General features: G+C 40.7%; 1 protein-coding gene across 2 annotated transcripts in view; it reads left to right on the top strand.

The window, feature by feature from the left end:
- DCBLD1 (discoidin, CUB and LCCL domain containing 1) overlaps positions 1-14842 on the top strand; it is a 75263-nt gene that overhangs the window by 44102 nt on the left and 16319 nt on the right. For both annotated transcript variants that reach the window (XM_040238430.1, XM_040238431.1), the window contains exons 3-5: positions 336-470; positions 1787-1838; positions 5812-5884. In XM_040238430.1, the coding sequence (XP_040094364.1) occupies positions 336-470; positions 1787-1838; positions 5812-5884 (260 nt within the window). The remainder of the gene's footprint in view (positions 1-335; positions 471-1786; positions 1839-5811; positions 5885-14842) is intronic.

Genomic DNA, 14842 nt, shown 5'->3' with positions numbered 1-14842 from the left:
AGGGAAGTCCCCTAATATATTTGATTTTTGTTGGTAGTGTTCTTACAAAAATAAAAACCTATATTTCGGGTTGTTCATGATTAAATTAACTAGTTCCAGCCTGTTGCCTTTCTAGAGTTGGCCACTGTCCCTGCCTTGGTTTGTCTGTGTAATTAAGTTTACCATCAGTCGCTACCTCTCAGTCTCAGTACAAAGCAAAATTTCAGTTGGTAAAGATAATAATCCTATGTGTGTGTTGTTTGGTAAATTTGACCTTTAAGGAAGAAAAATGCATAAGCAAATTCTTTGTACTGGTCTAAATTTTGAAATGAGCCACCAGTATGCTTTGTTTTCAGGTCCGTATTGTGGAAGCATGACTATGCCCAAAGAACTTTTGCTGAACACCAATGAAGTAACTGTGCGCTTTGAGAGTGGATCCCACATTTCTGGGCGGGGTTTTTTGCTAACCTATGCCAGCAGTGACCATCCAGGTATGGTGGAATAACCAGCATGAATCTGTAAACCTTTATCTGTCTTAGAATTCCTCTTGCTAGTCATCATCTCTGGACAGAACTGTGACCTCAGAATCAGAATGAGATGTGAGGGAAGAGAGGAACAGTGTCTTCACAGGTATTTAGTTAGGTCTGAACTGAATACTTTCATAGCACATGTTACATTGATCACTGACTTATATGGGAGAGGGTGGACTTAATTTTCCAAGAAACCTTGGATTGTGTATCTTTAGGGATATGTGCCTGACCCTCCTGAGGTCTGGCTGTTTTCTGGAGCTCTCCCTCAACCCCTTTCTTAGTCCAGGAGACAAGCCTTTTAACCCGTGATACCCCCCTGCCCCAGCCCTCATACACACCAGTGCACCAGCCTGGGAGCATGCAAGGCGAGAAGGACGAAGTCACTGTCACCGACTGCCCCATCCATCAAGCTGGCACATCAGCAGGAGAGAAGAGGAGCATGAACATGGATAGGGAAGGAAAACACGGCCTCTGTTCCAGGTCTCCAACTCCAGAGTCATTTCCGTGCAGCCCAGGGCCTCAGAGGTGCCCAGAGTTTCTGCCCAGTTCCCTGCAGCAGAAAGAACTCTGGGAACAGGGTACTCCGTTTATTTACTGCTCAGCCAACCAGATCTGAGCCAACGTAGCAGGCCCCTGCATGGCCAGTGATTAGCATAGGTTGCTTCCTAAGAACCACTGAAAAGATTAAGGAAAGAACTGCAGCAAGTATATTTTGGAAACTATCCTAAGTGCATCTAAAAGCACACAAATCCACAGCATCTTCGAGTTTCCATTCAGTTCTATAAGTTGTTTCAGAGAGCACCTTTCTTTTAAGTCTTTGGACCTCATTGATCAAAGCTGATAGGCACTTTGTGTTCCAGCTAAACACCACTAGATAAACTGTCAAATTAAAATGTTCCTGAACCTTCTCTGTAAACCACATGGGCTCTTGAAATTGTTTTCTACCTGCCAGTAGAAGGTACATGATCTTTGTAGGTATGTAGTTAACAGTAATAAACCAACGTTGTTTTTTGGTTGGAAAAAGATTCTGTTACCATCCACTGGATAAACGGTGAAGAACCATCATTGAGGGTAGAAAAGAAAGATGAAGGGGAACTAATGAAATCCTGGGGATAGTGTATCAGTTTTTATTTATTTTTAAACAGAAAAGTTCAGATAACTAGCGAATACATAAATACTTTTCAGAAACTGTTTCATTTTAAAAGAAATCTTTAGAACATGAGTGTCCTGACTTCTATTTTCAGTCTGCTAATTGCAGTTGTCTTTATTTATGACAGATTTAATAACGTGTTTGGAACGAGCTAACCATTATTTGAAGACAGAATACAGGTAAATACAGTGTTCTACTTGTGCTGCAGTCATTTGTTGCTGAATATTTTGTTTTCCTTGACATTAAGCCAGATAAAGTACTTTTATTTGTATCAATTTTAAAAATCATCTGTGTTGTAATGAATCAGGAATATTTGAAATGGTTTCTTATACAGCAGAGATCAGCAGACTCTGTCAAAGGCCAGGTAGTAAATATTTTAGGTTTTGCAGGCCATACAGTCTTTTTTTATCTGTTCATGCAGTTTCTGTTGCCTTTGAAGTGCCAAAGCAGCCATAGACAGTATGTGTGTGAACAAATGAGCATGGCTGTATTCTGATGAAACTTCATTAAAAAAAAAAAGTGCAAGTTGGATTTGGCCAATGGGTCATTGTTGGCTGACCCCTGAGTTCTACTCTAGTACCAGTGTGCCAAAATGGAGTCTATACATTTATTACCTGGCCAGCATTTGGGAGTGACTTTTGTGATTCTGGAGGGGGTTCATTTTCTCTTTCCCAAAGGAAAGAGACCTACTGAGAATTGGAGATGAAAAGTTTCACTCCAGCCTTACTTTAACTGGAAAAATTACTTGATCTCTTTGATGTACGTTTTCTCATTTCTGAAATAAGAGCCTAGAGGGGATTTCTCAACCTTGGCACTACTGGTATTTTGGACGATTTGTTCTTGTGAAGAGCTGTTCTGTGCATTGTGGATATTTAACAGCATCCCTGGCCTGTGTGTGCCAGTTGTGATAAACATCTCCAGACATTTCCAAGTGTTTCCAGGTGGGCAGAAATCACCCCTAGCTGAGAACCACTGGTCTAGAAGTCATTGTCAACAAAAACACTAACAACAACTCTTAACTCCTTAGAGTGTTTTCTTAGTGCCAAGTACAATTCTCTGGATTTTGTATGTCAATAGCTACACAATAAATAAGGATACTCCAAAAGTCAAGCTCAAGGGTCCATGGTCCTATCCATCTAACATTCTAATAAATGAGATTCTTTTATATGCAGAATCAACCCTACTGTTTACTAATATGAAGTCTAGTTCAGAAAAGACAAAACAAAAATGACCAATAATTAAATGTTGCCCTTAAAGTTGCTGTTCATCCAGTGTGGACATTCACCAGCATTTTCTTTCCAGCCATCTGTGTATAGCCCCGGTGGTGCTGAGGCCTTCGGGTTAGAGAAAGGAATATGCTCAGCCCCACAGTGTGATATTATGGTGCCAGATCATCTAAGCTGTGGCCCAGCCGATTTGTAGTGTTTAGTTAAAGATGAGGTATGATGACTAGTACAGAGCCATAATCCTTCATCTCTCATGAAATGTAGAAAATGTAGAAAGTTGGAAAAGTCAAATAATTTTTGTAATTCATTTGGTGGCAGCACCTGGTTCATGTGACCGTAGATTCATCTGACAGCAAAATTGGACTAAATTAGACATGAGGCTGTCTTATCTTTATCCTTTTGGCCCAATACAACTATCCATGTATTTGGTAGAGATATGGAAGTTCTGATTAATATTTGCAGACCTCAGTAGGGTTTTATATCATATACACTGTTAGCGCTGTTTTTACTTTTCCAAAATCCTTCAAATTCTGAATTCTGCAATATATCTGGCTCTAAGGGCTAGGATAAGGAACTATAAGCCTGCAATAGGATTTCCGTTATTTCTGTTTCTTAATTCCCTGATTATTGCTGAAGTGCTGGGTTCCATTAGGTCAATGGGGAAGAATTATAAACTATGTACTTGGGTAGTTTTGATAATTAGGTGTTGTCACACATCTAACTTGCTAAGTCTGCAGGAAGAAATTGAGAGGAAATGAAATAAAAGCAGCTGCTATTTTGGAATCTGTTTAGGCTGGTGCATTCTTCTTGAGCAAACCAAACAAACATTATTGTAATATGGTGTATATAGCAACAAGGGCTTTGGCATTCGTCTTCAAAGCGGTCAGTGTTCACGTAATGTTTTGAGTTTCCTTTTGCGTGTTTTTTAGATGAATAGTTGTCTTTCATAGCCTATTGATATGTTGATGCTGGAAGGAACTACAGAAGAGGAAACTGACTTTAAAGGGGATTATATGCAATATTCGGGGTCACACAGCTAGTTAGGGAATAACAGAGCCCAGGTCACCACGGCCTAAGCCCCTTCAACCAGACCATATGCCATGACATGTTTCTGGAAAGTTTCTTGAAAAATGACTCTTAAGTAAGTGGAATCCTAATTGTAAATGTACCTATTTTAGTCAAATTCATAGAAACAGAAAGTAGTTGCCAAGAGCTGGGGTTAGGGGAAATAGGGAAAGGCTAATAAAAGGGTATATAAACTTTCAGCTATAAAGATGAATAAGGTCTGAGGATCTAATGTATAACATGGTGACCTTAGCTGATAACACCACATTGTATAATTGAAATTTGCTAAGAGAGTAGAGGGACTTTCCTAGTGGCTCAGTGGTGAAGAATCCGCCTGCCACTACGGAAGACACGGATTCTACCCCTGAGTTGGGAAGATGCCCTGAAGAAGGAAGTGGCAACCCACTCCAGTATTCTTGCCTGGGAAATCCCATGGACAGAGGAGCCTGGTGGGCTACAGTCCATGGGATTGCAGAGTCGGACACGACTGAGTGACTTAGCAGCAGCAAGAGTGGTGTTGGTGGTTCAGTCACTAAGTTGTGTCCGACTCTTATGACTCCCCTGGCCGGAGTCCTGCCAGGCTTCTCTGTCCATGGGATTCTCCAGGCTAGAATACTGGAGTGGGTTGCCATTTCCTGCACTTAAATGTTCCCACCACAAAAATATATATGTACGTGTGTGTGTGTGTGTACGAGATGATTGCTGTGTTTTATTAGATGGGAACAATTCTTTCACAATGTATATACATATCAAATCATCATGATGTACACTTTATATATGTTACAATTTTATTTGTCAACTATACCCCATAAAGTTGAAAAAAATACACCTTTTTTCTGATTGCAAAAATAATTTGTAATTAATGTAGACCATTACTATACTATCTAGGCATTTAAACTTGATTAATTCAAACTGAGTTGTGCTATAAATAGAAAATATACTGCAGATGTTGCAGATTTATTTTTTCAAAAGACTAGAAATATCTTGATAATTTTTCAGTTCGTTACATGTGGAAAATGATAATTTTGAATATATTGGATTAAATAGAATGTATTAATAGTATTAATGTGTTTGTCTCTTTAGACTTTTTAAATGTGGCTACTAGAATATTTAAATTTACATGTTTGGCTTCCATTCTGTTCTCACTGGATAGTGCTAGTAGAGGGAATCCAAATTTACAGAGTTACCGATACTGAAAGTGAAGGGAATCCAGAGATATTCGTCCTTGTTTTCTTTTTATCCATAGAAAACAAAATTGTTATTTAAACATTTTTTTAAATAAAAACAAGACTATACTATATATATAGTGTTTATAAACTTTATCTTTTTTCTTAAAAACATTTTTTTCTTGGACATTTTCAAATCAATTACGATGCTTTAGGGAAGCTCATTGTTTATAATAAATTCTGATATAAAGCAAATAGTTGCTGTGTAAAACTTGCCCTCAGATTAACATCTTAGATTAATCTGTGTGTGTGTGTGTGTGTGTGTGTGTGTGTGTGTGTGTTAGTCGCTCAGTTGTGTCTGACTCTTTGAAACCCTATGTCCTGTAGCCCACTAGGTTCCTCTGTTCATGGGATGATCTTGGCAAGAATACTGGAGTGGGTTGTCATTTTCTTCTCCAGGGGATCATCCCAACCCAGGGATCGAACCCATGTCTCCTGCATTGCAGGCAGATTCTTTACCATCTGACTCACCAGGGAAGCCCTTAGATTAATCTGTGTTTTCACAAATCAAGTTTCTGATTTGTCATTAGAGGAAGATGTTCCTGCATGTTGCATGGAGAGAAAATACTTTAAAGTATAATTTAATACTTTTTAAGTAAACCTTAATAAAATATATACTCTATTTTTTTTTTCAGCAAGTTCTGCCCAGCTGGTTGTAGAGACATACCAGGAGATATTTCTGGGAATGTGGTGGATGGCTATAGAGATGTAAGTAATTGAGGGTAATTTTATGGCAGGGAAGACATTAAAAAGTTAGTGCTTGTTGCTTTGCCTAAATTCTTTACAAAGTAAAGTCAAATAAGATGTAAAACTTTGTAGATAGATGCACAGTTCTGTTTTCTGAGAATAAATGAAATAATAAGTATAAAAATCAAGGTTTTTCATGCATTCATTCCTATTTTTAGCATTTCCAGTTAAGCAGACTATAAATGAAATGGTAAACAAAACCCTTTATTATAACTTAAGAGTGTAATTCCATCCGATTTTCATAAGAGATCATCCTTTAGTTATAATTTATTTATTGATTTCACTGCTCCAATGGCTTTAGGTAATACAGCCAAGGACATGAACATTTTACAGCACAGAATAGTCACATTGTATCTGGGATCAATGAAGCCATTTGTCCTGCTCTTTTATATTACTCTCCTCCCTCCTTGCACCCCAGTTTCTTAGGCCTATTGAAATTGGGTGATATACATTGTTCCCAGAAAAAAATAAACTCACCAGAAATGCTTTTTCTTAAGTATATGTCTTACATTCAGATTCACAGTTCTTCATCTCCTACTATTCACAGATTTCTGTCCTGGCAATCTGATACCTGATTTTTTTAAAATTTACATTACTATTTCAAATGGTTGGGTTTATAGCTTATGGGAAGGGGCTTGAGTTATTAGAAGTATGAAAATCTGTATAGGGATGGAAATGTCCTAAGATTTACTGACATGTCTTTATGCACAGGGAAGACATACGTGTTCTAGGAGCTTGATCATTTATCTCCTGCAGGAGGAGGGAAGATGGGCTTTAATTTTGCTTTCGGTACCTCCTGCTTCTGGAAGCAGCAGGTCTGTGATTTTGCTCGTTGTTTCCTTTTTCATGTGTCTTCTTTATTTACAAGATTGACACAGAATGTTTACTTGGCCTAGAAACTGAATCTTAAAATAATTTATACTACCTCAGTTCAAAAATTACTTGGCACAGGCTGAAGTACTAAATGACTTTAGGAAGTAAGCCAAAAGACATAAAAAAGTTGAGGTATAGTTTTCACTTCCTGGCAATGTATAGTTTTAATTTATTATTTTCCTGTCCTGTGTAAGAAACTTAAGAATTCCATGCAGCAAGAGAAATAGCATTGTTTCTTTCTTACTTTAGCTGTTTACCCTGCCTCCTCTGGACAGAGCTCTCCTTTTCAGAGTAATAGGGAAATAGTTTCCTGGGTGGTACGTGACCTGGAAATGCTGACAAACAGGTTTCCCATTTGACACACTAGCTGGTTTTACACCATTTGCTCTCAGTATGATTTTATCTGGAGGGAAAATTTGTATTTTGAAAACACATCTCTTCAAAGAAGTCAGACTAGTGTCTCTTTTTTGTATATTTGATATTGTGGGTATATTAGATATCTATTGCCACATAACTATTACCAAAACTTGGAAGCTTGAAGCACATGTATTACCTGTCATGTGCTGTGGTCAGGAGTTTGAGCATGCACTGCTGAGTTCTCTGCTTCAGGGACACTCACTCACCAGGTTGTATCCAAGGTGACACAAAGGTGTCACTGAGGCTGCAGTTTCATCTGAGGCTCCACTAGGAAAATATTTGCTTCTAAGCTCACATGGTGTTGGTAGCATTCAGTTACTGATGGACTGTTGGACAGAGGACCTCAATTTCTTCTTGGTTGGAAGCTGTCTTCAGCTTCTTACCATGTAGAGTGTTCCAACATGGCTACTTGCTTTTTTTCCCCTCCTGATAATTTTCTTTCCATTTCCTGTGTACCATCTTTATTTATTTTTTAATTTTATTGATGTATGCTGCTGCTACTGCTGCTAAGTCACTTCAGTCGTGTCCAACTCTGTGCAACCCCATAGACGGCAGCCCACCAGGCTCCCCCGTCCCTGGGATTCTCCAGGCAAGAACACTGGAGTGGGTTGCCATTTCCTGCTCCAATGCATGAAAGTGAAAAGTTCAAGTGAAGTCGCTCAGTCGTGCCCGACTCTTCGCGACCCCATGGACTGCAGCCCACCAGGCTCCTCCGTCCATGGGATTCTCCAGGCAAGAGCACTGGAGTAGGGCGCCGCTGCCCTCTCTGTGAGTGATATATGGTTACATATATGATTATATGGGCTTCCCTGGTGGCTCAGACGTACTTCATTCAGTGTGACAGTCTCTAGGCCCATCCGTATGAAAAGAAATTAGTAGAGATGATCTTATTTACAAAGCATAAATAGAGACACAGACTCAGAGAACAAATATATGGACAACCAAGGGGGAAGTGGTGGTGAAGGGAGGACCTGGGAAATTAGGGTTGATATATATACTATTGATACTATGTATAAAATAGACAGGGCTCCCTGGTGGCTCAGATGGCAGAGAATCTGCCTGTCATGCAGGAGACCTGGGTTCGATCCCTGGGTTGGGAAGATCCCTTGGAGAAAGAAATGGTAACCCACTCCAGTGTTCTAGCCTGGAGAATTCCATGGACAGAGGAGTCTGGCGGGCTAATAGTCCGTGGGGTCGAAAAGAGTTGGACATGACTGAGTGACTAACACAACACAGCACATAGATAACTGATGAGCACCTACTGTATACAGCACAGGGAACTCTACTCAGGACTCTGTGGTGACCTAAATGGAAAGGAAATCCAAAAAAGAGGGAGGTGTACGTACAGCTGATTCACTTTGGTGTACATAATAGACACTAATACAATATTGTAAAGCAATGGACTCCAATAAAAATTAAAAAAAAAAAAGAATTGGTTCATTCTGTGTTGTTTCAAAAGGCAGAACGAAGATCTGGGAGGCCAGTTTCCATAGCATGTAAAGAAAAACTGAACAATGCAAAATGAGCTAGGGTGTCTCCAGAAACAGTGGGGCCCTAATCACTGAAAATGTCGAGTGTGGAGGTTACAGCCTTTGTCATGCTGGCCTGGATGTGTGTGGGAAGCTGCTGTGGGGTGGAGAAAGGGACAGTCTGTTAGGAGGTGTCACAGGAAACTTTCAAGATCATTTAGAATCCTGAAGATTCTGTGATTGTGTCTCCTTGGCTGGTGCATTAAGGCATTGTACAGTGTAGGCTCAACATGCCAGATAAATACAGACTTTAAGCTCTGCCTCACCTGGAAACCAGAAATAAAAAGTGCTCAGAACAGTTTTTCTCTTGGCAGCTTCTCCCAAGCCTGTGGACTGTACCATCTGCTTTTAAGCGGAACACATCCCTTAACTAACTTGTTTCAGTAATTCTCCATTCCCCCCAAATATTCAAGAAGTACTGTAAGTTAAAGGGAGATAGTGCCAAAAATGTGTTCCTGATGTAGCAGAGAAAGGGAGAAACCCAGCTGCATACACCCAGAAAAAGCCAGAGGCAAATAAAGACATCATATAGGTGAGTGCTTATCTCTGGCTGATGACAATATAGTGAGTTTATTTTTTCATGTTTTCTAAAATTTATATTAGTTTTCTAAGGAAAATGTTATCATGGTAATTATGAAGATTGTAATGACATTAAAACAATTCATTGAATAGACTGAGGAATACATTTTTATAATTTTGAACATGTGCTTTCTTTATGTTTGTGGGGTTTTTTTTAATTATTTATTTTTGGCTCTGGTGGGTCTTTGATGAAGTGCCAGGGCTCTCTCTAGTAGCCGTGAGTGGGGGCTATTCTCTCTAGTTGCAGTGAATGGGCTTCTCATTGCGGTGTCTTCTCTTGTTGCAGAGCACGGGGCTCTAGTTCATAGGCTTCAAGAGTTGTGGCCCACGGGCTTAGTTGCCACATGGCATGTGGGATCTTCCCGGACCAGGGATCGAACCTGTGTCTCCTACATTGGCAGGTGGATTCTTTATCACTGAGCCACCAGGGGAGCTGTCTTCATATTATGTTAAAGTGAATCTAAAACGTTTACTCGTATTCAATTTTAATATTTTGTCAATACTTTTTAGTACACGTTGTTTTTTCCTAAAGGAAGACTTATGAAAATGCTCCAGTTCTGGGATGAGTTGATGATTTCTTCGAGTCTTCTCATGCTGATCTGCTCGGTCATCTGCTGTGGCTCGGGGAACTTGAGAGATGTTTGATTCCACCAACTTCCAAGTTCCTGAGCCTTGCAGGTGTTCTCAGCTGTCCATTGCATTCCCTTTCCTGAAGAAATATGTTTAAATATTTTTGTTTAAGGCAATCACTGATTAATATAGGCTTTCCTGTATTTACATTTCAGTGAAGTATAGGTCCCCAAATAGCTAGAAAACAAAGCATAAATCTATTGTTCAAAAGGAAAATTTTTAAAAATCCCAGTTCAGTGAGTATGAATTTTTAAAGATCAAGAAGCAAGTCAGAACCTGACATGGAACAATGGACTGGTTCAAAATTGGGAAAGGAGTATGACAAGGCTGTTCATTTAACAGCTTATTTAACTTATATGCAGAGTGCATGCATGCATGCTAAGTTGCTTCTGTTGTGTCCAACTCTTTGTGACCCCATGGACTGTAGTCCACCAGGCTCCTCTGTCCATGGAATTTTCCAGGCAAAAATACTGGATTGGGTTGCCATTGCCTTCTCCAGAGCATCTTTCCAACTCAGGGATCGAACCCGTGTGTCCTGCAGCTCCTCCACTGCAGGCAGATTCTTTACCTCTGAACCACTGGGAAAGCCCGATATGCAGAGTACATTATGGGAAATGCTGGGCTGGATGAATCAGAAGCTGGAATCAAGATTGCCTGGAAAAATATCAACAACCTCAGATATGCAGATGATACCACTCTAATGGCAGAAAGTGAAAGGAACTAAAGAGCCTCTTGATAAGGGTGAAAGAGGAGAGTGAAAAAGCTGACTTAAAACTCAACATTAAAAAAACTAAGATCGTGGCATCTGGTCCCATCCCTTCATGGCAAATAGAAAAAATGGCAACAGTGACAGATTTTATTTTCCTGGGCTCCAAATCACTATGGATGGTGACTACAGCCTTGAAATTAGAAGACACTTGCTCCTTGGAGGGAAAGCTATGACCAACCTAGATAGCATATTAAAAAGAAGAGACATCACTTTGCCAACAAAAGTCCATATAGTCAAAGCTATGGTTTTTCCAGTAGTCAGGTTCAGGTGTGAGAGTTCAACCATAAAGAAGGCTGAGTGCTGAAAAACTGATGCTTTCTAATCGTGCTGGAGAACACTCTAGAGAGTCCCTTGGACAGCAAGGAGATCAAACCAGTCAATCTTAAAGGAAATCAACCCTGCATATTCATTGGAAGGTTTGATGCTGAAGTTGAAGTTCCAATACTTGGGCCACCTGCTGCATAGAGCCAGCTCATCGGAAAAGAACTTGATGCTGGGAAAGACTGAAGGCAGGAGGAGAAGGGAGCGGCAAAGGATGAGATAGTTAGCATAACCAACTCAGTGGACATGAGTTTACACAAACTCCACGGGACAGTGAAAGACAGGAGAGCCTAGCATGCTGCAGTCCATGGGGTCACAGAGTTGGACGTGACTTAGCGACTGAACAACAAGATGAAAAAGCCTCAGCTTTAGAAAACATCAATTTTATTTAAGTTGGTGGAGTGATTTTTTTTTTTTTTTAAAGAAATAACCTTCCTTCCTGGAAATAACCCAGGAAAGGGCTTACAATTTTGTCATGATATTATGGTAGCTAGATCTGGTGGTTATTCTCTTGGGGATGTATCTTATGTCTTGCCTTTAATATAATGAAAAAATATTAAACAAATACATGTAATTTAATATGTAATGATATAATGAAATAAATTCCATAAAAGGGGCACATACCACTGGGTACGTCAATGCTAGGGACTGTGGGAAATGGGAATATTTGTTGTCAATGAAAACAGTAGGTCCCATTGCTTGTTGGCCCATAAAGCTGTCCTCTTGTTACCAAGAAGGCCCTTGGACATGCCAAGTCCACTGAGAGCTCTACACAGGGCAGGGATCCTGGGGTGAAGACCATCCCATCCCCAGGCTGAATTCAGAGGAAGCCAGGTGATCCCAGAGACAGTGGGAATAGCTGCCCAGCTGCCCCTGGATCAATCTGCCTTTCATTTGGGGCTGAGAAAGGGAAGCAGCCCTGCATTGACCCTATAATAGTACACAGGGTGCCCTTTAGAATTCTGGACATCACCCAGTCCAACCTTTTCACTGCCCAGGAGAACTGGGAAGCTGGGTCCAGAGAAGTGAGATGGCTTCACATCTGGTAGATTTGGAGGCAGAGACAGGGTGATATGCTAAATTGCTGAATTTACATTCAGGCTGTCCCCATTATAGCTAGTGCCTCTATTTTGTGCCCTAAGAGACTAAAATCATAATCAGTTCAGTCCAGTTCAGTCACTCAGTCATGTCCGACTCTTTGCGACCCCATGAATCGCAGCACGTCAGGCCTCCCTGTCCATCACCAACTCCTGGAGTTCACTCAGACTCACGTCCATCGAGTCAGTGATGCCATCCAGCCATCTCATCCTCTGTCGTCCCCTTCTCCTCCTGCCCCCAATCCCTCCCAGCATCAGAGTCTTTTCCAATGAGTCAGCTCTTCACATGAGGTGGCCAAAGTACTGGAGTTTCAGCTTCAGCATCATTCCTTCCAAAGAAATCCCAGGGCTGATCTCTTTCAGAATGGACTGGTTGGATCTCCTTGCAGTCCAAGGGACTCTCAAGAGTCTTCTCCAACACCACAGTTCAAAAGCATCAATTCTTCAGCACTCAGCCTTCTTCACAGTCCAAATCTCACATCCATACATGACCACAGGAAAAACCATAGCCTTGACTAGACGGACCTTAGTCAGCAAAGTAATGTCTGCTTTTGAATATGCTGTCTAGGTTAGTCATAACTTTTCTTCCAAGGAGTAAGTGTCTTTTAATTTCATGGCTGCAATCACTATCTGCAGTGATTTTGGAGCCAAAAAAAACAAAGTCTGACACTGTTTCTACTGTTTCCCCATCTATTTCCCATGAAGTGATGGGACCGGATGCCATGATCTTCGTTTTCTGAATGTTGAGCTTTAAGCCAACTTTTTCACTCTCCACTTTCACTTTCATCAAGAGGCTTTTTAGTTCTTCTTCACTTTCTGCCATATAGGGTGGTGTTATCTACATATCTGAGGTTATTGATATTTCTTCAAGACACCTTAAAAAAATTCACAAAAGATGAAAAGACAAGTTGCCTTTTTAAAGATTACTATCTTCTGATTCTTTTTTTCCCTCCAAATCAAGAAGGGGGTAGTATCTGCATCTGTTTCAGCATTCTCTTCTCTTATTTCTTCTCTGTCATGAAATCCTCCCCTTTTTTCAATATGATAGTAGCCACTGGAAAACTGACTCACTTTGCCAAATCTAATCTAGTTCAGGAAATATGAGCTCTCTAAGTTTTGTGATCTTTAGATCACAAAAGTTCTCAATTTTATTGCAAGCGCATTTTTGCTGTTGTTCAGTCACTAAGTCCTGTCTGACTCTCTGATCCCATGGACTGCAGCACGCCAGGCTTCCCTGTCCTTCACTATCTCCTGGAGTTTGCTCAATCTCATGTCCACCAAGTCGGTGATGCCATCCAACCATCTCATCATCTGTTATCCCTTTCTCCTCCTGCCTTCAGTCTTTCCCAGCATGAGTCTTTTTCCAGTGAGTCAGCTCTTCTTATCAGGTGGCTAAAGTATTAGAGCTTCAGCTTTAGCATCAGTCCTTCCAATGAATATTCAGGGTTGATTTCCTTTAGGATTGACTGGTTGGATCTCTTTGCAGTCCAAGGACTCTCAAGAGTCTTCTGCACAATTCAAAAGCACCAATTCTTCAGTGTTCAGCCTTCTTTATGGTCCAGCTCTCACATCCTTACATGACTACTGGAAATACCATAGCTTTGATTATATGGACCTTTGTTGGCAAAGTGCTGTCTCTGCTTTTTAACATGCTGTCTAGGTTTGTCATAGCTTTCCTTCCAAGGAGCGTTTATTAATTTTATGGCTGCAGTCACCATCTGGAGTGATTCTGGAGCCCAAGAAAATAAAATCTGTCACTGTTTCCACTTTTCCCTCCTCTATTTATTATGAAATGATGGGACCAGATGCCATGATCTTCATTTTTTTTAATGTTGAGTTCTAAGCCAGGTTTTTCACTCTTCTCTTTCACCCTCATCAAGAGGCTTCACATTAGTCAAAAAATATGGTTGGTCTCATTGGTCCTCCTAGTATTATAACCTAAACCTAAGAAAAACTGTCCACTGCAGTAAGGTAAACAGTGTTGGCATTAACACAAAGAGAAACTCCCAAGTTCAGTTATGAAACACATTTTCATGAGCTGCTTTTTGGCACTAGCCATCACAGAGAAGTGAGGCATTGCTAGAATTTATTCAGGAAAAGATCCCTCTGGACTGCTCAGTCCCGGGCTGATGGCCAGGTCACCCTCCCACACCCGTCTGGGCTTGTGGGGGCCTCTGGGCCTGGGCGCCCTTGAAAAAGTTCCATTTCCTTCTCCCCAGCCCCACTTCCAATCACAGGGCCACCTGCTAATCAGAGGCAGCCAGGTACCTGCTCCAGGCTCATCACCCCAGCCAGCAGCCATGGAGGGCTGAGCCAGCTGTTAGAGCCACTCAGAGGAGATTCAGGAAATGAGAAGGGCTGTTGGCCCTGGGTTGCTCTTCATTAGCTCTGAGACCTTCATCCCGTTTTCTTGTCCATGTGGCTGATACTACCATTTTGGTTTTGAAAGTGAAAATTGCTCAGTCATGTCTGATTCTTTGTGACCCCATGGACTATACAGTCCATGGAATTCTCCAGGAATCTCTGGGTTGGGAAGATCCCCTGGAGAAAGGAGTTTTGGTTTTGATGCCTTGTTAAATGTCTAATTTTAAAATGAAACTGTGGTATGGAAGTTTTACCTTCTCAAATGATCCTCAAAATGTGTATTTAGTAAAGCAAATGTAAGAAACTGTTGTTGTTGCACAATTGCTCAGTCGTATCCGAC

This window comes from Oryx dammah, unplaced genomic scaffold (assembly GCF_014754425.2).
Source record: "Oryx dammah isolate SB20612 unplaced genomic scaffold, SCBI_Odam_1.1 HiC_scaffold_4, whole genome shotgun sequence".
NCBI classification, from domain to species: domain Eukaryota; kingdom Metazoa; phylum Chordata; class Mammalia; order Artiodactyla; family Bovidae; genus Oryx; species Oryx dammah.
The sequence above is the reverse complement of the archived record's forward strand: the minus strand, read 5'-3'. Positions and strand labels throughout refer to the sequence as shown.